Below are 24203 nucleotides of genomic sequence, written 5' to 3' on the forward strand. Positions count from 1 at the left end.
CATTGAAGTGGCAGGTAGCTGTAAAGAGAAGAGGGAAGCATTTTTAAACTGTAGTAAGGTTTACCCGAGAGTGATTACTTTTATAAGGAAGAGATTCTATGAAAATGCAGCAAGGAGGCTGGTCCGTGGAGTATCACAAAGCTGGGGAACTGCAGTTTTCATGCTGATTCTCTATCTTTACCACTCTGGGTCAATTGTGGCAGAGAAGCTGTTTTATCTTCCTTGGGCATGGGAGAGGAAAGGAGGAGAGATGCATATGACTCAGTTTTTAAATCAGTACCTTACAGGGTTATTTAGTAAAGTGGTAAGGCTTCTGTAAAATGCTTTGAGTGACTAGGAAACAAATCAGAGGCAAAATAACAACATAAAATAGTAACACCAAACATCAGAGAACTGAAGGGAAGAGGAATGAGTCACTGAAAACCAGGGACACCAGTTGTCCAGGTCACCAACAGCTTCCTGGTGCTCCCCCACCCCACAGTCTGCTGTGAGCTCTTTCACCTAGAATGAGCCTAGAGAATGGCCTAGTGGGGCAAGGGACCTAGCACTGGCTCTCAGCCACAACTAACACCACATCCCAAATTACCCGTCCAGAACAGACGCCGAGGGACACTAGAAGCGAGGAGTAGTTGGGATACTTTTGCTACACCTTCTATCTTGAGAGAAAGAGATTTAAACCAATAGTATAATACATCAGTTGAAATACATCTGACAATAATAACAAAGATGCATTGACCTATAAAAAGTCATTTAATGCATATTCTAGATGGCCAATACAAGCTGGTTAGGTAATTAGCCCTTGAAGAATTCTTTTATAGTCATATAAAAATGTTTTGTCTTGTTTAAAAAAAGTCTAGTCTAACAAAAACATCCACCAACGGGCTTGCATTTTTTCCATTTGCAGGTTTGTAAGATCATAAAAATATACACATGTGCATCTCTGGGCATATCTCTGTCCACTAGCTAATCAGTTTTGGCAATACACTGCATAGGGGTATACTACCATTGGTTTCTGACATTAAGTTAGCTTTAAGCTTATTGGCTATTCCAACAACTGGAGGCAGCTTAGAACCCAATCCCTGGAAAGCGCTTGCAGGATTAACTACCCGTTTCCCTGACACCTTGTCTATGGTGGTGAGAGGTCTGGGGACAGACTTGCTAATCCAAGGGTGTCTTAATGCTTGAGCTGGGGTCAAGCGGGCAGAGGGGTCCCAGTGAAGACACCTTTTCAAGAACTCTATAAACAAGTAGTCATCACACCCTTTCAGTGCTGTCCCCCAGTCTTTGCTGCCTGGGGGACCCCGCTTTTTACCCCTACGTGAGCGACCCCCCACAAGCACAACCCTCCCATCTGCCTGGGTAGTCACAGAGCAGTAGCGGGGTATGCCCTTGGAATTAATAAAGTACTTGGCACGTTTGGATTGCTCCAGAAGTTTTGGTGGTGGCATCCCTAGAAGCTCCATCATGCAGGCCAACTGGTCTCCTTCATCCTCTCCAGGGAAGAGAGGCTGTCCTGTTAAAAGTTCTGCAAGGATGCAGCCAAAACTCCATATGTCAATTGGTGTGCTGTAGCGGCTTCCTAAGATGATTTCTGGAGCTCTGTAGAACCGAGACTGGATATATGTGTAGAGCTTCTGGTACTCGAAACAGCTGGACCCAAAGTCAATGACCTTGGTTGAACTGCGCCCGTGGTGTTTCAGGAGAATGTTTTCTGGCTTCAGATCGCAGTGAATAATCTTATTTTTGTGGAGGGCATCCAAAGATTGCAAGATGGACTGGGCAAACTTGCGTACCAACTGGACGCTAAAACCCTGAAACTTATTTTTTTTAATCAGCTCATAAAGGTCTATGCTCAGCAATTCAAAGGCCATGCAAACATGGTTCCGGAATGTGAAACTTTCCAGCATGTGGATAACGTTCATACTACCAGTTTTATCCTGTTTCTTAAGATGCTCCAAAATCCGGATCTCCTCAGCTGCTTGACGATGAAAGCGCTTCTCATTGCGCACCATTTTTAGGGCCACGTACTGTCGAAGTTTGTGATCATAGACCCTGGCCACCTGCCCAAAACTCCCCTTGCCAATAATTTTCAGCACCTCATATCGATAAGCTAGATGGTCTCGAGGTACATGAATATAGGCCCCATCTGCATCATCATACCCTCCATTATTGGGACCACCAATAACTCCATGTCTTTTCTTGGCATTTGGACCTACAAAGTAAATTTCTGGATAATTAATTATTTCCAGTTTCTCGTAGGCAGTGAGGTGGTGTTTATATTGCTTCAGGGCTTGTTCTGGAGTCAGAGGCACCACTTTGGGTGCCTTGGATGAACTGTTGGATTTTACTGTATTCAAGCAATCTGAACTTTTACCCTGAGAAACAGTAGGAGAGCATTTATCAGAGTCACTGATGCCATCTGACTGAATAGTATTGGATTTTCTGTTGCCAAATTCTTGAAACAGCTGTTCTACCTTCATCTCACCTCCATCCAAAAAGTGCTGAGTATGATCTCTTGTAAACTGCTCAGTGGTCATCTATGAAAGAGAAAATGAATATAAGTCATTAAAAACATTAGAAAGATGGAAGAATCCTCCCTCCTCCAACTGAATAACAACAAAACATGTCCAGTCATGTTTACTTTAAGGTTAAAATGACCCAAAAAGAAGATAAGAAAAGCAAGAGTCTCTAGCAACTTGTGTTATATTAATTTTCAGACTCCCTGAATATTGCGGCCATCCCTAACCCCCATACATGCCTTGCTTTGTTCAAGACAAGATGATCTTACCATGCCCCCCACATGCCAGGTTCCTTCTTACAGATGTGTCCTTGTACTGAGAATCCTTCCACCCCTCATCCCCTTGACTCCTACATTCCTTCAAAGCCCAGTTTAATTCCTCTCTCTTCCACTTAGAACTATGCCAAGACCATACTAATTAATCTTATATCCTAACTGCAGCTTTTCCAGTCTGTGCCACATAATTTGGTACTTGATTATGTATAATATATGCACTACCTTACACTGTTTACTAATTGTTTCAAGTATCTTCCCAAATATTAAGGACATATAGCATGATCAAAATAATGCATACTGAAGTGTAAACAAGACGGTACTATCAAGTGACAGAAGCAGAATTTGAACCAGAATAGGTCTTCTGGCTCCTATTCAAGGGCCCTTCCCATTAACATAACTCAGCACCAGGTTCTCCCAGCACCTGTAGACTAGCAGGGCTGAATGTTGACTATGGCCTGGAATCAACAAAGTGCTCAATCATCTACTCCCAGGTCCCCACATAAATTACTGTAGCCTTTTAACTCAGCTCATTGAATCACAAAAGCTCTAAGTTAAAGAGAACTTTTGAGATCATCTGGACCAATTCTTCAAGTACCTGATAACAGTGAGGGTCCAAGGTCCCTGGGGTACTTATAAAACTCTTCCCTAGCAAGAGCCTACTTGATAAAGGAGTACTACTCCTTTCACCAGGTTTTCCACAATCTTCTCCTGGAAGGGATAGTGACCCACAGAAAAAAGCTCTACTTACTCCTCTGAATTAAGATTCTTTGAACTGAAACAAGGTTTTTTGAAATAAGATGGAGGAAAAGAAGGACAAGAACAACCAAACACCTAAGTAAAATTAATATTAATTAATTACTATTACAAAAAAAGGGTAACTATAAGAGATGATAGATACATTTAATTGGCTTGACTGTAGTAACCATTTCACTATGTATATCAAAACATCATACTGTACACCTTAAAAAATAAAATTTTTTGGCCACGTGTGGTGTCTCACGCCTGTAATCCCAGCACTCTGGGAGGCCAAGGCAGGTGGATCACTTGAGGTTAGGAGTGCGATACCAGCTTGGCCAACATGGTGAAACTCTGTCTCTACTAAAAATACAAAAATTAGCTGGGCATGATGGTGCACACCTGTAATCCCAGTTACTTGGGAGGCTGAGGCAGGAGAATTGCTTGAACCCAGGAGGTGGAGGTTGCAGTGAGCCAAATCATGCCACTGCACTCCAGCCTGAGCGACAGAGTGAGACTCCGTCTCAAAAAAATAAATAAATAAAATAAAAAATAAAATAAAAACTTTGGCCAGGTATGGTGGTTCATCCCTGTAACCCCAGCACTTTGGGAGGCCAAGACGGGCAGATCACTTGAGGCCAGAAGTTTGAGACCAGGCTGGCCAACATGGCAAAACCCCACCTCTACTAAAAATACAAAAAAAAAAAAAAAAAAAAAAAAGCCAGATGTGATGCATGGATGCATGCCTGTAATCCCAGCTACTTGGGAGGCTGAGGCAGGAGAATCGCTTGAACCTGGGAAGTGGAGGCTACAGTGAGCCAAGATCACGCTACTGCATTCCAGCCTTGGCAACAGAGTGAGAGACTGTCTCAAAAAAATAAAATAAAAAAAGAAATAAGTGAAAAATACTAAGAAGGGGCTGGAAAGATAAAAATGTTAAATCTGTTGTTAAAAATAAAAGGAAGTCTAGGATAAATAAAAGGAAGTCTAGGATACTTAAAAGAACAACTGTTTTTCTCAATGGACCCTGAAGAATTATGTCCTTTATCTGTTTGATAATTTCAGAGAGCCTGTAGTATGAGGAACAGATTAATTCCAGAGGAGCTCTGGGCTACAGTTATAATCTCTAAAAATGTAAGCTAAAAAGTAGTCAAACCTTTAAAATCTAGAAATTTTAATATAACCTAAGCAAAACAAAAATTGTATTTATAAATTACCAAAAATAAATAACAAAAAACAATATTAAAAAACATAAATGACAAAAATTTAAGTGTTGGCATACCTCAGACAGCCCCCGTAATTCAGTTATAAAAGTCCTGCTTGCTCCTTTTTAAAAGTCATTTAATCAATTTAAATATTTACAGAACACTTACAGTTACATGATGTATTATATGATCTTAAAGTCAAGCAGCCAGTTCAAATGTAGCCACAGCTTGGCATTTAGTTTTAAAATAAAGGGGCCAGATATTGCCCAAGTACATATAGTCTCTCTGATACCAAAATAGAAAACTATCACTGGTCAAGAAAATAAACAGGCCCGCATATAGAATCTAAATATTGGCCAGCCGTGGTGGCTCACACCTGTAATCCCAGCACTTTGGAAGGCCGAGGCAGGTGGATCACGTGAGGTCAGGAGTTCGAGACCAGCATGGCCAACATGGCAAAACCCTGTCTCTACTAAAAATACAAAAATTAGCCAGGCGTAGTGGTGCGCACCTGCATTCCCAGCTACTCGGGAGGCTGAGGCAGGAGAACTGCTTGAACCGGGGAGGTGGAGGTTGCAGTGAGCTGAGATCGCACCACTGCATTCCAGCCTGCAATCTATTAGGGAATAAATTTGGTGGAACTAGGAAAAGAATTTTAATTATTTGGTTTTAATTAGATTTACATAACAAAAACAAACATCTACAAGCATCTTGGCTAGTTTTCCTTAAAATCTTTACTACCTAACTTTAATTCATCTAAATATTTACGGCTTAAGTCTTTGAAACACATCCTGAAGAAACAGGGAGTCAGAAGGCCTGGGTTGGGGTCCTGGCTACACTACTTAAAAGCTGTAGGTCCAGCCAGGTGTGGTGGCTCACGCCTGTAATCCCAGCACTTTGGCAGGCCAAAGTGGGCAGATCACCTGAGGTCGGGAGTTGGGGACGAGCCTGACCAACATGGTGAAACCCCATCTCTACTAAAAATACAAAAATTAGCCAGGTGTGGTAGTGTGTGCCTGTAATCCCAGCTACTCGGGAGGCTGAGGAAGAAGAATTGCTTGAACCCAGGAGGCAGAGGTTGCAGTGGGCCAAGATTGCATCACTGTACTCCATCCTGGGCGACAGGGCAAGACTATTTCTCAAAAAAAAAAAAAAAGCTGTAGGTCCCTGTTGCCTTCCTGAGCCTCAGTTTCTTTATCTGTAAGATGTGGATAATATCTACTTGCAGGATGTTGTGTGAATCAAATTCTAATTAAAAATAATAATTTCACCAACTATAAAATATTTAAAAGACACTGGTTACAATTCAGCAAAATTCTCAATACATTAAAGTTTAAGTTCCTATACAACCTTCCCCTTCCCCTTCCCCTTTTCTCTCTTCTCTTGCTGGCGGCTTCCTCCATTTCTCCAGCCTGATCTCCCTCCATCAAGCGTCTAGCACTAATTATGCCTTCTGCTCAATGAGGGCCCCCACAATAGACCTTCACTTAGGATACACTGAATTGCCTCACCCACTTTCTCCCCACATAAAACATGCTTTCCACTCACTATACAATGTACTGTGTTACCTCTCCATGGATATTTGAACTTCAACAGAAGATCAATGCCCTAACCCAAAGGAATGCCTCTCTAGGAACTGCAGTTACCAGTGACAAGCTGTTAGGAAAGGTATTTGTGGTGCAGCGTCTGTCCCTGGGAATTTCCCCTACTCTGCTTACGTGTAAGGCTGCACTGGCTCTGAAGGTCTTCATTTCTGTTTGTGATAATGAGAGGGTCTCAGGTACACAACATTAATAAGAACAGATACATATCAGAAATGTAATTTCCACAGAACTATTACAATAATATTAAAGATGTCACTTGGAATCCCTGACTCATGGTTTTTCCTTAAAGTAAGCCTAAATTTCTCTCCTTGCAAAATAAGTCATACCTTGCCTTTGGGAACTACACAGAAGTGTCCAAATTTCAAGTAGGAACCCTCTGGGTACCTAAAAGGGGCTGTGCTGTCCCTGCCTCCACCATTCTGTAGGTTCACCATCCCCACTACATCTGCCTTACCTCACCCACTCTCCTGTTCACATTCTCAACATAGGCTGCACTTTATGTCTCTCTTGAAGCATGCCTTCCAGAACAGAGCAGGCTACTTCAGTGTAGTCCACCATCAATATCATCTTCTCCAGTGAATCTGGAGAATTCTGGGAGGTAATTTTTCCGCACAGGGAGGGGTTATTTATTATTATTATTATTATATTTTTATTATTATTATTATAAGTTCTAGGGTACATGTGCACCACACGCAGGTTACATATGTTACATATGTATACATGTGCCATGTTGGTGTGCTACACCCATTAACTCGTCATTTACATTAGGTATATCTCCTAATGCTATCCCTCCCCCCTTCTCCCACCCCACGACAGGTCCTGGTGTGTGATGTTCCCCACCGTGTCCAAGTGTTCTCATCGTTCAATTCCCACCTATGAGTGAGAACATGTGGTGTTTGGTTTTCTGTCCTTGCAAGTTTGCTCAGAATGACGGTTTCTAGCTTCATCCATGTCCCTACAAAGGACATGAACTCATCCTTTTTTATGGCTGCATAGTATTCCATGGTGTATATGTGCCACATTTTCTTAATCCAGTCTATCATTGATGAACATGTGGGTTGGTTCCAAGTCTTTGCTATTGTGAATAGTGCCACAATAAACATACATGTACATGTGTCTTTATAGCAGCATGATTTATAGTCCTTTGGGTATATGCCCAGTAATGGGATGGCTGGGTCAAATGGTATTTCTAGTTCTAGATCCTTGAGGAATTGCCACATTGTCTCCCACAATGGTTGAACTAGTTTACAGTCCCACCAACAGTGTAAAAGTGTTCCTATTTCTCCACATCCTCTCCAGCACCTGTTGCTTCCTGACTTTTTAATGATCGCCATTCTAACTGGTGTGAGATGGTATCTCATTGTGGTTTTGATTTGCATTTCTCTGATGGCCAGTGATGAGCATTTTTTCATATGTCTGTTGGCTGCATAAATGTCTTCTTTTGAGAAGTGTCTGTTCATACTCTTTGCCCACTTTTTGATGGGGTTGTTTGATTTTTTCTTGTAAATTTGTTTAAGTTCTTTGTAGATTCTGGATATTAGCCCTTTGTCAGATGGGTAGATTGTAAAAATTTTCTCCCATTCTGTAGGTTGCCTGTTCACTCTGATGGTAGTTTACTTTGCTGTGCAGAAGCTCTTTAGTTTAATTAGATCTCATTTATCAATTTTGGCTTTTGTTGCCATTGCATTTGGTGTTTTAGACATGAAGTCCTTGCCTATGCCTATGTCCTGAATGGTATTGCCTAGGTTTTCTTCTAGGGTTTTTATGGTTTTAGGTCTAACATTTAAGTCTTTAATCCATCTTGAATTAATTTTTGCATAAGGTGTAGGGAAGGGATCCAGTTTCAGCTTTCTACATATGGCTAGCCAGTTTTCCCAGCACATTAAATAGGAAATCCTTTCAGGGAGGGGTTCTCTTCTTAACTTTCTTTCCTTTCCTGTAAATAACTCAAATACTGGCCTGAATCAATTACATATCAAGTCTGATGTGTTATAAATAAAACCCTCCTTCCATTGTTCTAAAAAAATCTACAGTGTTCACACATATTAAACTATAATTGTTTTAAAACACTAAATATTTCCCCAAATGCCCATCAATCAAGGAGTAGATAAAGAAATTATGGTATATATATATACCATAGAATACTATTTAGCCATAAAAAGGAATGAAATAATGGCTTTCACAGCAACCTGGATGGAATTGGAGACCATTATTCTAAGTGAAGTAACTCAGAAATGGAAAACCAAACATGGTATGTTCTCATTCATAAGTGGGAGCAAAGCTATGAAGACGATGCAAGGGCTTAAGAATGACACAATGGACTTTGGGGACTTGGGGGATAGGGTGGTAGAGGAGTGAGAGATAAAAGACTACACACTGGGTCTAGTATACACTGCTCGGGTAACGGGTGCACCAAAATCTCAGAAATCACCACTAAAGAACTTATTCATGTAACCCAAACACCACCTGTTCCCCAAAAACCTATTGAAAAAAAAACACTAAATATTTCTAGTCTAGGGTTATAATCACAATAACCAAGCAATGTATATGACTGACTCTACCAAGTATTTTCTTAACCATGTAATTATATCCAGAGACATGAATAATGTCATATTTATCATGTTTTATTTCATAAGAATGCTTCACATACCCTGCTAATTTGATGGGCTTCTGGCATTTTAAATAGAATCTTCTACTGTATTAATCAAGTCTTAAAAATCTTGCTGAGAGGCCGAGCACGGTGGCTCACGCCTGTAATCCCAGCACTTTGGGAGGCCAAGGCGGGCGGATCACGAGGTCAAGAGATCGAGACCATCCTGGCTAACACGATGAAACCCTGTCTCTACTAAAAATACAAAAAATTAGCCAGGTGTGGTGGTGGGTGCCTGTAGTCCCAGCTACTCAGGAGGCTGAGGCAGGAGAATGGCATGAACCCAGGAGGAGGAGCTTGCAGTGAGCCGAGATAGCGCCACTGCACTCCAGCCTGGGTGACAGAGCGAGACTCTGTCTTAAAAAAAAAAAAAAAAAGAAAAATCTTGCTGAGAAATTCAAAAGGAATAAAGGAATATCCTTCTCACTCAGATATAAAACCCTATCTTTTCCCCAGCTCCCAAACCCTAAATCCCTGTAACACAAAACTTAACCCAATAAAAGCCTATGGGCAGATGATTTATAGTTTACCATGAGAACGTAGGAGCATCTTGAATAAATGAAGCTAGAAAACTTTGTAAAAAAAGTAACAGGATCTCGGGATAGAGTCATGGCATAATGAAATGTAAGTGGCACCAAGAGGTCAAAAGGCATTTTTTATTTTTTATTTTTTTCAGCAAAATGAGTAGAGACAGCCAGGCGCGGTGGCTCATGCCTGTAAACCCTGCACTTTGGGAGGCTGAGGTGGGTGGATGACCTGAGGTCAGGGGTTCGGGACCATCCTGGCCAACATGGTGAAACCCCATCTCTACTAAAAATACAAAAATTAGCCAGGCATGGTGGCAGATGCCTGTAATCCCAGCTACTCGGGAGGCTGAGGCAGGGAGAACTGCTTGAACCCGGGAGATGGAGGTTGCAGCAAGCCAAGATTGTGCCACTGCACTCCAGCCTGGGTGAGAGAGCGAGACTCGGTCTCAAAAAAAAAAAAAAAAAAAGAAAGAAAGAAATGAGTAATAATGAGTAAGACATCTAAAATCTTCTTGCTCCCTCACAAAACTGTCATGCCTAACACCATGCAGTAAGAAATTCATTTTTGATCCTGAAACATACAATATAAGTAACCTACTGGAAGGTAAATAGCATCGGCTAACTCTGAATCAAAGTTAAAATGACTTGGCTGGGCGCAGTGGCTTGCGCCTGTAATCCCAGCACTTTTGGGGGCTGAGGTGGGTGCATCACGAGGTCAGGAGTTCAAAACCAGCCTGACCAATACGGTGAAACCCCATCTCTACTAAAAATACAAAAATTAGCCAGGCATGTTGGTTGGTGCCTATAATCCCAGCTACTTGGGAGGGTGAAGCAGGAGAATCACTTGAACCCAGGAGGCAGAGGTTGCAGTAAGCCAAGATTGCGCCACTGCACTCCAGCCTAGGTGACAGAGTGAGAGTCCATCTCAAAAAAAAAAAAAAAAATCAGTTAAAATGACTTAAAGTCAGATGTTAACACTTCAACCCAATTGCAAATAGTTTCCTATAGAGGTGAACCAATTGGCAGCAAGTAACCAAGCAATCTGATGGGCAACACAAGATGTATATGGTTCTGAAGTTCTTAAACATTTTGACATATTAAAGAAACAACTTGCAAAGAATGGAAAGAAACCCCACTACACTCCAAAAAGGGGACGAAAAATAGGGTGACCAGCCTTCAAAATATTTTTAGCTCACGTTTTGTATACTACTAGTGTTGAAAGTGGGGAAAGGGCTGGGTGCGGTGGCTCACACCTGTAATCCCAGCACTTCCAGAGGCCGAGGGAAGTGGACCACTTAAGGTCAGGAGTTAGACCAGCCTGACCAACATGGTGAAACCCTGTCTCTACTAAAAATACAAAAATTAGCTGGGTGTGGTGGCAGTCGCCTGTAATCCCAGCTACTCAGGAAGGCTGAGGCAGGAGAATTGCTTGGACCCGGGAGGTGGAGGTTGCAATGAGCTGACATGACACCACTGCACTCCAGCCTGGAAGACAGAGTAAGACTCCGTCTCAGGAAAAAAAAAAAAAAAAAAAAAAGGAAAAAGGTTGATTTTTTAAGCAAAAACTGATGACAACAGGAAGGACTATGAAAAATAGAAGTGATTTTTCCATATAGAAACAATTTCAGGTCTTAAACACAGAAACGTGAAAGAGAAATATTACAAATGAGTCAATTCAATTATTCAGTTTGTTCATCTGATGACATATGCAGGAAATTTTAAAGTCATAGGATAGCCTCTCTTTGTCACTTCACGGAACTTGGCCAAACCCTGCTCTGCCTACCACTCTATGCATGCTGAAGGAATGCAAATTAATTTTATCTTAAGTTAAAAAAAAAAAAAAGCTGCCAGTCACGGTGGCTCACACCTGTAATCCTAGCACTTTGGGAAGCCGAGGCGGGTGGATCACGAGGTCAGGAGTTCAAGACCAGCCTGACCAACATGGTGAAACCTCTGACTACTAAAAATACAAAAATTAGCCGGGCGTGGTGGCACGCGCCTGTAATCCCAGCTACTCAGGAGGCTAAGGCAGAAGAATCACTTCAACCCGGGAGGCAGAGGTTGCACTGAGCCAAGATCATGCCATTGTACTCCAGCCTGGGCGACAGAGAGAGACTCCACCTCAAAAAAAAAAAAAGAAAAAAAAAAAAAAAGCTAAGTGTCTGCAGTCCCCAAAATGATTAAATGCATTAAAAACCAAACTGTTGTAGTTATCATCTATCTATAAAATGGTTCTCTTTAGTATACTAATAAACGAAGACTGCATTTCCACCGTGCAGGGGAAAAAAAACCCCTACAGATCTATGAATTCCGAGATGTTTTCTGTTTCTTATTTTTGTTAAAAGGAGCCTTTGTAATACTAGGTGTATATCATCCTATACAAAAATAAGCATTACCTAAATAAAAGTAGCATATTATTTTTTTCCTAGTGCTATATATTTATCCCAGTGGAAACTGAAATAAAAAGGTGAGCGCCAAACTGAAATCATTCTGAAAAGCTAAATTTGGACCACAGACATTGTTATTCCAAAGTCAAGAGAAATCAAAAAGAAACCAAAAAAAAGTCTGGTTGTCAGTGATACATAAGTGTACCTTGAGCATTAAGCAGCACTTCCTCCTTTCCAAAACAATTCATGTACAAAGAATGACTTCTTTTACTTACATTTAGTCTTCTGGGTGGAGGTGGTTCAGAAGGATTGCAGAGTACATTTGAACAGGGGGGACATTTGGTTTCATCTATCATCATGAAGGTGTCATAGACACCATCCCCCAACCTAGTTAAAAGGATTACAGACAAAATCTGTCAGTAACTGAAGAATATAAAATCCTATGTCTTAACTGCTTCATATCTGCTACAAGGAACAGTAATAGAAATAAATGTCTACACTACATTTTGGCACTGAATACAAACAACTGGGGTATTTGGAAGAGGAACAGAGGAAATCCAACTTTTGTTTTTCAAGGACAGCATTTCTAGGTTTGTACTTTAAAATAGTTGAAACAAGTCTTTCTGAATGTTGTTAAACACAATAAGGACTATCAGAAGGATCTCATAATAACTCACTACTTGAAAATAAAGGCTAGTTTGAATCTGAAGCTCACAGAGAAAAAAACAGACCAGAAAAAACTAACAGAGGTAATAGTTTCTCAAGTCAGAGACTTGGATTCTAATCTCAGCTCTAACACTGGCTGTGCTACCTTCTCCTCTGAGCCTGTCTTCCCCAGTGCTACCTTCTCCTCTGAGCCTGTCTTCCCCATGTTAATGGGAAGACTAGCTCCAGTCTACACACTTCTGGGTCTTACAGGCAAGAAATAAAAGGCCTTTTTAAGGCTGTCTTCTCTTTATTCATTTACTTACTTACCTACTTACATCTACCTAACTTGTAGAAAAATACAGTAAGTACTACAGCAAACACTAAAAGGATGCTCTAAATTATAAAATGTATTGAATTTACTTCTCTTTCCACTTCATTTTCTGGTGGATGGTGGAGGCAAAATTCTAAATGATTAAGGATCACTTCTCTGTTCTTTAACACTGTGGCTCCACCACTGTAAGGGAACACAAAAGACGGAGAGGATTTATTTAATCCACAAGATGGCCCTGAATAATGTATTTCATCTGCTACCAAGAACACGGATTTCCCAGTTACACACATCAGCATTTCATTGTATCATTTTACATGATACACTATGAATATAACAATGACGATGTTGCAGAGGAATAATTTTTTAACGTCTTTTAAAATATCCTGGAATATTCTGGTCACCTTTAAAAACTGTTTTGTGAAATTCATTCTAGAGTTTTCTTTATAGATGTGTTATAAAAATATAAAGGGAAAAAAACCGCTACAAATATTTTTGGAATGCTCTTTTTAAAAACATGCTCACATTCTGATAGAATTATTTATATTTTTAACAGGGAATGGCTTCACCAACAGAAACCAAATATTCTGGATGTGACTGACCCTTTGCCATAAGCCTGATAAAACAAACCAGGATAGGCGTCCACATATATAAAGAAAAAGAAAACGTGCAAAATTGCCTAGTGACTAACAGCCAGAGGAAATTAACAAGAGTCTGCATGCAAATAAAGCGGGAAGCAGGGGTCTCTTCTCTCCATTTAGGTGTAAAATACAACGCAAGGTGGGGAATCTCTCAAAATAGGATCCGGAGAAAGCCGTACCCAGCACAGCCCACAACCTGTACATTCGAAACTAGACCGCACCCCTCACAGCAAACCCCAAGAGTTCAGCCCTTGGTTATCCGCTCTAAGCAACAGGGCTTCTTTCCAAGGTATTGCTCCCGGGCTCCCCCCCCTTTAATAAAAAGCCCCACAAAAAGTCCTAGATTTTCCTAATCCCTTAACATATACCCCGATCTAGGGTTTCAGAGGGAATCCAGGGGTGGAAATTCTTCTTGCTCTAACTCCGCTCTAGCCCCCTCCCCCGCGCCCGGTGAGACAGGGATGGGGGGAGGGGGCCTTGATAGAGAGGAGGTGGGGGCGGTCCCGGGGAGGCAGTCAGACCCCTGCCCTCATCCCTCCTACTGAGGGCTCACTCTACCTCCACCCCACCCCCAAGCTTCTCTTGCCAGCGCCAGCCGCTCCCTGTAGCGCCTCCAGCCCGTTACCCCGTGGCGCCGTTACCTCCGCTGCTGGGGCGGGAGCCCGGCCCCAGGCGGCCCCGCATCCTTCCGCCCAGGCCCACGAGCTGTGCCTCCCATCTGCTAGCTCGGGACCCCGCGCGGGGAGAGTCGCCAGTTGGGGGTCCGGCCGGCCACGCCACCTACGCCGGGACGGCTGCCTCCGCGGCGCGACGCTCCCACGGGTACTCTCGACCAGACACTGCAGCTCAGCGTACTTTCGCTCCCGACTGGCCCCAGCTGGGAAGTGGGGAGACGCAGCTGCAGGGGCGGGAGGGGGAGCGGTCTGGTCGCCTAGCAACCGCGGCACGCCCCCGGGAAACGCCTCGGCGCAGCTACGCGCTGACGCACAGGGGCGGGGCCCGTGGCCGGTAAAGGCCGCGCGGCGCTCCTAACCGGCGCTAGTACTGGCGCGGGAGGCGGGAGGTTGGAGGCGAGGAGCTCGCGGCCTAGGCTGCTCGGGTCCCCTGGCGCGAGCTGTAGACGAAGAGAGGGGTCCGGAGAAGGAGGGGTGAAAGTAGCCGTTAGCCCGCGATCCCAGAAGGGCTGCCCGCCCCTCACGGTCCCTTAATAGCACGTTGCGTCCTGGAAGTTCTAAAACCTCCCGCTTCAGTATGAATTTTAAATTAGTGAAAACATATGTGTATTGTTTTAGGCTTTCCCACCGCGGGGACGGCCCTCCGGGGGTTGGTGAGTTACATAAGAAAGCAATAATAATAAACCCATTTATTGACACGATGCCTCCATTTATGAACATTTGATCTCAGTAACCGAGGTACCCGACGACTTTCGTCTTTTACAGACTTAGCTGGGATGCAGAATAGAAGCTGGGCCTTTGTCTGACTCCCCTGCAACAGTCAGCCACAGACGGGAAGGCAGCGCAGGAAACTGAGGCCAAAGGAGCCGCGCTTCCTCAGGAGCATGAAGCAGCAAACCCTGAACTAGAAGCTTCTAACGCCTAACCGTCCTCTTGGCGCACCAGGACCTACCTCTGCAAGGCCCTTCCTGACTTTTTCCTTAGAATGTGTGTATATGTGTCTTTTTCCTTTTCTGATGCTAAGACACCTCAGAAACACCAATGTTAAGCAGATTTCCATCGTTGGAGGTTAAAACACCCGAACACAAGTGTTTTCTTGAGTGTGGCATCTGGTCAGATGTTTTATGGGTTGGCTTGTTTTTTAAAAAAAAAAAAATTCCTGGAAGATGGGTGGTAAGAACCAGTCAGAGTTTGTAAACCCACCAAGCACGAGGCGGTCGGACCGTCCAGATTCTGGAGTCCACAAGACACCAAACGTTCTCAGAATGCCGAACGCGGGCGCCACCTGGTGGGACTAGAACGCTCATTGTCCCAAATCAGCATAGCACACAGTTCCCATAAATCTTAAAAATTCCCATCCAAGGCTCATTTCCGTGTGACTAAAAGTCATATTCTCTGTTCTCGTGACTCCAAGTAAAAATGTCCGTAAAGAGCCAAAGTATCTTCACTGTATAAACTAATAATCTATTGGTTTGGGGAATTTTATTTTTTGTGATCAATGTTACTTTAGCCTTTCTATGATATACGTATAAATAAAAAAGTTTTCTTTCATGATGATTTTTTAAAGTTTATTTTATAAATAAACTTTTTCTTTTTGTCTCTCCCTTTCCCCACTCTGCAACCAGAGCAATTCTGCTTTCACAGGGGTTTGTATTTGGGCTCTTACGAAGCTTTTGTTTGAAGAAAGAGTTCCATGGCAACGCAAAGATTGGACGAGGTTACTGTTGAAGACCCTTCCAGCTCTAAGATTGCAAAATTCTATTAAATAATCCCCGTTCTCAGTACTTATGTAGACACCTCAGACCACTTTACTGCCCTCCCTAAACAGTTGAATGAGACTTGCCCCCACATGATTTCTTACCTCATTCTGAATCACTGCTCGTGAGAGGATTGCATCCGCAGTCTGTGCTTAAGACACATCTTCCAGAGCCAAGTGGAAGCGTTCTTGCTCCCTTTCTTGCCCCTAAGGTGGGAAATACAGAGGCCGCCTTTGTCTTTAGCCTATTGTTCCCATGGTCAAGGGAAAGAGGACTCCTCGAGGGTGCTGGAGCTTCATAAATCTCTGACCTTAGTGACCCAATGTTTCTTCAAAGAGCCCCTGTATGATGGGGTTAACGTCCCATAAGGGATCTGGCAGGAGCCTCCACACCCCTGCTGAGCGCTGCCCTGTCCCCTCCAGCTCCCAAGCAGTTTCCACATCATTCATGCCCTTTCTTCCCCTCCAAAGCCTCGTTCAAGAGTAGTTTAAAATCACCATTATCATTCTCCATGCAGTTAAAGTCAGATTTACCCACCATGAATTAGCCAAAAGTCATATAAGATGCATGTCTGTCCTTTGAAGCCAATTCCAAGACACCTGCAAAATAAGGTACCTGCAAGTTCTAATACATTGACTAAGGAAATAAACAACAGTAAAAAAGATGCAACTATTCCAGGATCTTAAAAACCCACTGGGACATTCACAATGTGATCAAAGTTTCAAATGCACAGATTAAGAAAACATCCCCGTGGCCACATTTACCTGGAATTTTGTGATAAAATAGCTGTTGGTAGGTTATGTTAAGTTTGGACAAGTTTCATTGACATTTCCGTACAGCAAAATGTGCCATAATGCCTACTGTGACATGTGCATCACAGAATTGGAAAATATTTTTTAAAAATCATTGGAGAGAACCAGTGAAACTTACTTTTTTCCTCAAGCTATGTTAACCTCAAATTGACCTGTGTTCCTGAAATATATACTTGCTATTTTTTTCAGAAACACTGAAATCTAGCTCACTGGAACACTAAAGCCATGGCTTATTTTTCTGGAGCCTCAGAAAACTGTCTCTCTTCTATACCTCAGGCATCTCCTGTTCTTATGCCCTCCCCTCTCCACCAAGATTTGAAAAATGCCCCTTATTAACAAAGCAAACAAAAGCCATGCCCGCAGTGCTGTAGTACAGCTACAACTAAGACACACTTAGTTCTGTGTCTCCTAAACCCTAAAGGTTGTCCTTATTATCCCAAACTCTTCACCTATTTTTCTTTTCCAAAACTTTTGCCATCTTTTTCCACTTGTTCCTCCTAAGTCAGCGTGACCAGTTCCACCTATAGCCCTGAGGGGTCATATGAAGCTTCATTTCTGAAATCTTGAAACCAAACCAGGAGTCTTTCTAATCATCATTACCATTTGCTAAGTATTTATTATGTTCCAAGCACTATCTGAAGCACTTTAACATATTTGCTCATTTAAAACTCACAGTAGTCCTGTGAGATAGGTGTTATCTCCATACTACACTTCAGAAAACAGTCTCAGAGTTTAATAACTTGCCCAAGGTCACCCAGCCAGTAAGTGATGAACTGAAATTCAAACCCTGGTCTGTTTGGTTGAAAAACTCAGCCCCTCGACTGCCTGTATTCCACCTGTATTCCCTGAGCCTGGCAGGCTAGCCCAGGCTAGACCACTGGACCCTTGAATTCTGTGACATAGTTTCTCTTGATTTAAGATTCTGAAGATAGTAAGCAGAATGATAGTTCCCCAAAGATGTCCGCATCTTAATTCCAAGAATCTGTAAATATGTCACTTTACTTGACAAAAAGGGACTTAGCAAATGTGATGAAGTTAAGGATCTTGAGATGGGGTGATTTTACTAGGTTATCTGAGTGGGCCCACTGTAATCACAGGAGTCCTTTTAAGACGGAAGGGGAGGCTGGGTGCAGTAACTCATGCCTGTAATCCCAGCACTTTGGGAGGCCGAAGTGGGCGGATCACCTGAGGTCAGGAGTTCGAGACCACCCTGGCCAACATGGTGAAACCCCGTCTCTACTAAAAACACAAAATTAGCTGGGCATGGTGGTGTGTGCCTGTAGTCCCAACTACTCGGGAGGCTGAGGCAGGAGAATCACTTGAACCCAGGAGGCAGAGGTTGCAGTGAGCAGAGATCATGCCACTGCACTCCAGCCTGGGTGACAGAGTGAGATTCCATCTAAAAAAAAAAGATGGAAGGGGAAAGCAGGAGGCTCAGAGAGGGAAATGTGACCATGGAAGCAGAGGTCAGAGAGGGAAAGAGATTTGAAGATGCTGTTGTTGGTCTTGAAGATGGAGGAAAGGGCCGTGAGTTAAGGAATGAAGGTGGCCTCTAGAAGCTGGAAAAGGCAGGGAAACAAATTTTCTTCTAGAGCTTCCAGAAGGAACAAATCGCTGCTTACACCTCAATTTTAGGAGTTCTGACTTCCAGAACTGTAAGATAATAAATTTTCCTTGTTTCAAGCCACTAAATTTGTAATTTGTTGCATTAAAGCTTAGGAACCTTGGGTACTGTAATAGATTAAACATAGCACATCCTTTGCAGCTGTTCCCAGGGAGTGGAGGAAACAATTTTCCTGGTTCTTGAAGCTGACTGGCCACGTGACTTGATTTGACCAATAACACGTGAGGAATTTAGGCGCTTAGGCCTCAGGAGACCCCCCTTACAGCTTCTTCTCTCTTGCTCTTAGATGCTGCCACCATGTGGACAAGTCTGAGCTGGATTTCTGTAGTCCTCAGCTAATACCAATTCCCAGACAAGTGAGGGAAGCCACCTGGCTGAGTTGCCAGCTGACAGCAGCCACGTGAGAGTTCCACATAAAGCTAGCAGAAGAACCTCTTGGCTGCACCCCACCCAAATCAACAGCCCCTTGAGAATTATGAGCAAATAAAATGATTACTTTAAGCCACTAAGCTTTGGGGTATGGCAATAAATAAATGATAGGGGTACTTTTGAAAAATACCAATTATGCCTACCCTCCATCCCACCATATCTAATGATGAACAGTTTCTTGGTAAGGATCTCTGCTCATATTTTTATTGTGGCTGTTGTTCATCAGCCAGGTTTGGAAATCACTAGTGTAGACCTTGGAGACCAAGTCCTATTGAGTCACCTGGCTCATGGAAGGTCTTAGAAGACCAATGCACCTGCTCTATTCACAGCATTTGGGCCAAGGAACTAGTTCTCCCTCAGTCACCTAGTGTACAGGTTAGGGCTTTTTCTGTTGCAAATATCAAACTAAAACTGTTTAAAGAAAATGTACTAGCTGAGCGCAGTGGCTCACGCCTGTAATCCCAGGACTTTGGGAGGCTGAGGCAGGTGGATCACCTGAGGTCAGGAGTTCGAGACCAGCCTGGCCGACATGGTGAAACCTCATCTCTACTAAAAATACAAAAATTAACCAGGTATGGTGGCGGGCACCTGTAATCCCAGCTACTTGGGAGGCTGAAGCTGGATAATGGCTTGAACCCAGGAGGTGGAGGTTACAGTGACCAGAGATTGTGCCATTGTACTCCAGCCTGGGTAACAAGAGCAAAACTGTCTCAAAAAAAAAAAAAAAAGAAAAGAAAAAGAAAACAAGGAAAAAAGAAAAAAAAACATACCATATACCTTTTTTACAGTATTTTTTTAAAAGCAGTAAAGCTAAATTTGGATATGATGGGTGCCTGTCCTATCTCCATTTCTTGTTTCTATATTCCAACATGCTAGTTTCATTCTCAGGGTTCTTCTGTGCAAGCAAGATGGCAACTGCCGTTCCAGGTTCAACTCAGTAGAAAAGCTGTCTCAGTCATCCCACAGTCTCACTGTAATTCACTGGCTTTCACTGGGTGCATTCTTAAACCAAATATGCAGCCAGGAAAATGTAATACTCTGACTGGTCAGGCCTGAGGCTCCTAGACACAGCAGTAGAAACATATTGGACAGAAAGTTAGGAAAACAGTGACTTTCAGAGGAAAGTTGCTATAGCGGGTCCCAAAAAAGAGATAAGTGAATATGGTACAGCAAACACAACAGATATTCACTACAGCTAGGTGCTGGAAATCAGCTTTATCTGTGTCCTGAAAGTCCACATCAGGGTCACCAGGCTACTGGAAGTCTTTAAAATTCCCAAGTCTCAAAAGCCTGGACACCAGACTTTGAAATGCATCTTACCATGTCACCCAAATGATGGAAGACAGGTTCCCCTCTGCCTCAAAAATGGCCCCCAAGCTCTATAAAACAATTCATGAAGTACTTCCATGCGTGATAATTACAGCTCAGCAGCTAGGGGCCCTACCACCATGCCTCTGTGTTCCTAATCCTCAAATTTCATTCACCCGTCTGTACTTTAATAAAAGCCGGACTGGGGGTGTTCCAGTCAAACTTGTGCCTAGGAAGCTAATCCACTAGGGTTGTTAAAACTAAGCTGGAAATGTAAGAAGTAGGAGAATATTGTTTTTATTTAGATTACATTCACGGAGACAACCATATGTGCCTGGAAGAAATGCTTGGTTGAGCGCCTAGTGGGAACAGTTGGGGGATAAGGGTAAGGCTTCCGAGAGAAATTCCAAAAAATCCTTATGATCCCTATACTGTCTCAAAGCAGGGTAGGTCCAGTTGTCCGCAAGACTGGGGAGTCTCAAGCTGGAGGTCCTCCTCTCTGCCCTTTCCTCTGCCCAGCTCAGCCCCTTCTCTAATAATGATGAGCAAATATCTGGGTTGGAGGAAAATTCAGGTGTTTCCATGGGCATTGATTAGAATGATATATGCATGGGTCTGTCTCACTCCTTGATTATTTATTAATAATCTTCATATTCCCCATGCCAGACACTAGTGGCTCTCAGCAAGGATGCTGATGTCAGCAGCATTTTAGAAATTATTCCCCAATACATGGACATCTCTGTCTTTATTTGTCCTACTTTCCCAACGTTCTACTTGATGGTCACCTTGGCTTGAGAAAGGCTTCACTTTTGTTTGTTTGTTTGCTTGCTGCTTACTTGCTTGCTATTTAAGAGAAAAGCCTGCTTTTGTCCTGGAAGCCTGGAAACACACACAGCCTTCCTAGGCTGAGACCCCTGCAGGAACTGCAGAGATCAGGAAATATGTCTCCACCGGGCCCTGAAAACCAGCCTCTTTCCTTCAAGATTCCCAGGCCCTCCTTGGCTTTCTCTGTTGTCGGGAGCTCCAGGAGCTGCTCTCTCCTCTGATGCGCTGACTACTTTCTTCTTTCTTCTTCTTCTTTCTTGTTCTTTCTTCTTCTTCTCCTTTCTTCTTCTTCTTCTCCTTCTTCTCCTTCTTCTTCTTCTTCTTTTTCTTCTTTTTCTTTCTTCCTCTTCTTTTTCTTCTTTCTTCCTCTTCGTCTTGTGTGTGTGTGATCGTTTTAATAGTTGATACCAATACAATTTTTTAAATTATGCTTTAAGGTAAAGGGATTTGAGAGGATGTCTTTCTGTATTCCAGCTTTGGATTGAGATCAGGATTTCCAGAATCCTGTAAAACTCAGTGGCCTCCAGTTTCCAGGCTCCTTTTCACCATCTTCAGGGTCTCAGTACTGCTCTCCTGAGATACAGATAGTACTACTGAATTAGGAAATTACGGTTTTCAATAAGGGAGACACCTTTAAAGAACTCTATTTTTATCCCGTTTGTGCTCCTTAGTAATATCAAAACAAAGTTCAAGAAAGGTCCACTGGAGTAAGAGCAATATGTCCTCATATCATCTTTCCGCAGAGGTGTCATAGCCCTAGGAACTGGAGAGAACTGGAAAGGAAATTTGGCTTTTTAAAATCCAGCCTCTAAAAGAACAATGGGACTGCAAGGCATTGCCTATACTCATACAGTGTTTGATTAAACAAATAGCTGGGCCAGACACGGTGGCTTATGCCTATAATCCCAGCACTTTGGGAGGCCGAGGTGGGCAGATCACAAGGTCAGGAGTTTGAGACCAGCCTGGCCAACATAGTGAAACCCCGTCTTTACTAAAAAAAAAAAAAATCAGCTGGGCATGGTGGCACACACCTGTAATCCCAGCTACTTGGGAGACTGAGGCAGGAGAACTGCTTGAACCTGGGGGGCAGAGGTTGTGGTGAACTGAGATCACGCCACTGCACTCCAGCCTGGGTGACAGAGTGAGACTCTGTCTCAGAAATAAAAGAAACGAAACAAAAAAACCAAATAGCTTTACCTGTAGACTACCAGAACTTCTTAAGAAATACCATCAATATTGAAGTGATCCAAAAACCACAGTTTCAGCTTCTTTTCCTCCAGATGTGTGCACCAAAATCAAACAGATTGTATTTAACAAATGTCTTTTATAGGCAAGGCCCTTTGCTAGGTGTACTGAAGGAACCAGATCCTCATCCACACCCCATGATCTCCACGGAGGCCCCGCCTTTCTCCTGCCTGTGTTTGTTTTTCACTCACAAAGAATCACGTTCTCAGCTCACAGTCATTGAATCTGTACCTTTTACGGGAACTTAACAGCTTCCATCCACTTTTCCTAAATAGTCCTCTCATTTTTGGCTCTACCTGCCTTTCTTGGGCTGGACCTCACAAGCTCAGCATATCCCCACTGTATGACCAGGATATGTGTAGTTGGGTTGCCAGAAAAAATACAGAATGCCCAGCTGAATTTACATCTCAGATAAATAATGTTTAATTTTTAGTATAAGTGTGTCCCCTGTAATATTTGGAATATAATATACTAAAAACTGATTTGATGTTTATCTGAAATTCAAATTTAACTGAGCACTTCATGTTTTTATTTGTTAAATCTTAATACTACATGGAAGGCATAAAATCTTCAGCTGTAATTCCTTAAATTAGACTTGAAACCTAATCTTAGAAAAATCATCCTAAGCAACTTTTCCTCTTTCCTTCTTACAAACTTATATAACCTCACACCTACTCAAGTGCATATAATCTTATTCCCTAATTCTTTTTTTTAATTTTTGAATTTTTTATTGACTAATTTTTAACGTAAATTTTATACCCAGCAAAACGCACAGCTCTTTTTTTGGGGGGGGTGGGGGTTTGCCAATGTGCTACTTTATTTATTTATTTTTGTTATTATACTTTAAGTTCTAGGGTACATGTGCACAACGTGCAGGTTTGTTACATATGTATACATGTGCCATGTTGGTGTGCTGCACCCATTAACTCATCATTTACATTAGGTATATCTCCTAATGCTATCCCTCCCCCTCCCTCCACCCCACGACAGGCCCGGTGTGTGATGTTCCCATTCCTGTGTCCAAGTGATCTCATTGTTCAATTCCCACCTATGAGAGAGAACATGTGGTGTTCGGTTTTTTGTCCTTGCGATAGTTTGCTGAGAATGATGGTTTCCAGCTTCATCCATGTCCCTACAAAGGACATGAACTCATTCTTTTTTATGGCTGCATAGTATTCCATAGTGTATATGAATGCATGGCTCTTAAATGCATTTGTGATGAGTTTCAGCAAATGTGTACCCCTGTGCAACATACACTAAACCAAGATATAGAATATTTCCATAACTCTAGAGAGTTCCCTTGTGCCCCTCTCCAGTTAATTATCTCATCCCAGAGATAACCATCATAGATTAGTTTTGCTTGTTCTTGAACCTCATATAAATGAAATTATACAGCATGTATATATTAGTCAGTTCAGGCTACCACAACAAAAATACCATAGACTGGGTGGTTTAAACAAGAGACATTTATTCTTTCACAGTTCTGGAGGCTAGAAGTTCGAGATCAGGGTGCCAGCATGGTTGGGTCCTGGTGAGGGCCCACTTCTGGTTTGCAGATGTGTTCCTTCTCCATGTGAGCTCACATGGCCTTTCCTTCAATAGGCCAGAAGTCTAAAGTCAAGGTGTTGGCAAAGCTGTTTCCTTTTGGAGACTCTGAGAATCTTCCATGCCTCTCTCACAGCTTCTGGCGGCTGCTGGCAATCCTTGACATTATTTAGCGTGCAGATACGTCACTTTGGTTTCTGCCTCCTTTGTCACAGGCTCTTCGTTCTTTTGTCCCTGTCTCCGTGTGTCCTCTCCTCCTTTTATAAGGACAATAGTCATTGGATTTAGGGCCTACCCTAATCCAGTTTGACCTCATCTTAGCTTAACTATGATGTCTGCAAAGACTCTGTTTCCAAATAAGGTCACATTCTGAGATTCTAGGTGGACGTGAATTTTGGAGAGACACTATTCAACCCACTACAGATAAATACCTAAGAGCTGGAATTGTTCAACCATCTTGTATAC

The 24203-nt window shown here is 42.6% G+C and overlaps 1 protein-coding gene and 1 long non-coding RNA gene across 4 annotated transcripts; one reads left to right on the plus strand and one right to left on the minus strand.

The window, feature by feature from the left end:
- Positions 1-731: 731 nt before the first annotated feature.
- On the minus strand, positions 732-14405 carry DYRK3 (dual specificity tyrosine phosphorylation regulated kinase 3). 3 transcript variants are annotated; one of them, XM_004028284.3, is made up of 4 exons: positions 14161-14309; positions 12971-13064; positions 12178-12289; positions 732-2537 (listed from the first exon to the last, which is right to left on the minus strand). In XM_004028284.3, exons 2-4 carry the CDS (start codon positions 12985-12987, stop codon positions 960-962), a joined length of 1707 nt encoding a protein of 568 aa, XP_004028333.1. In that variant the 5' UTR covers positions 12988-13064; positions 14161-14309; the 3' UTR covers positions 732-959. The 3 variants fall into 3 exon arrangements, with proteins under 3 accessions (XP_004028333.1, XP_018885345.1, XP_004028332.1); XM_019029800.2 differs by lacking the exon at positions 14161-14309 and adding an exon at positions 14078-14142; XM_004028283.5 differs by lacking the exon at positions 12971-13064 and having other exon boundaries at positions 14161-14405.
- On the plus strand, positions 14237-15744 carry LOC109027357 (uncharacterized). Its single transcript, XR_002006517.4, has 2 exons — positions 14237-14341; positions 14959-15744. It is a non-coding gene; the product is annotated as an uncharacterized lncRNA (long non-coding RNA).
- Positions 15745-24203: the final 8459 nt, after the last annotated feature.

This window comes from Gorilla gorilla, chromosome 1 (assembly GCF_029281585.2).
Source record: "Gorilla gorilla gorilla isolate KB3781 chromosome 1, NHGRI_mGorGor1-v2.1_pri, whole genome shotgun sequence".
NCBI lineage: Eukaryota > Metazoa > Chordata > Mammalia > Primates > Hominidae > Gorilla > Gorilla gorilla.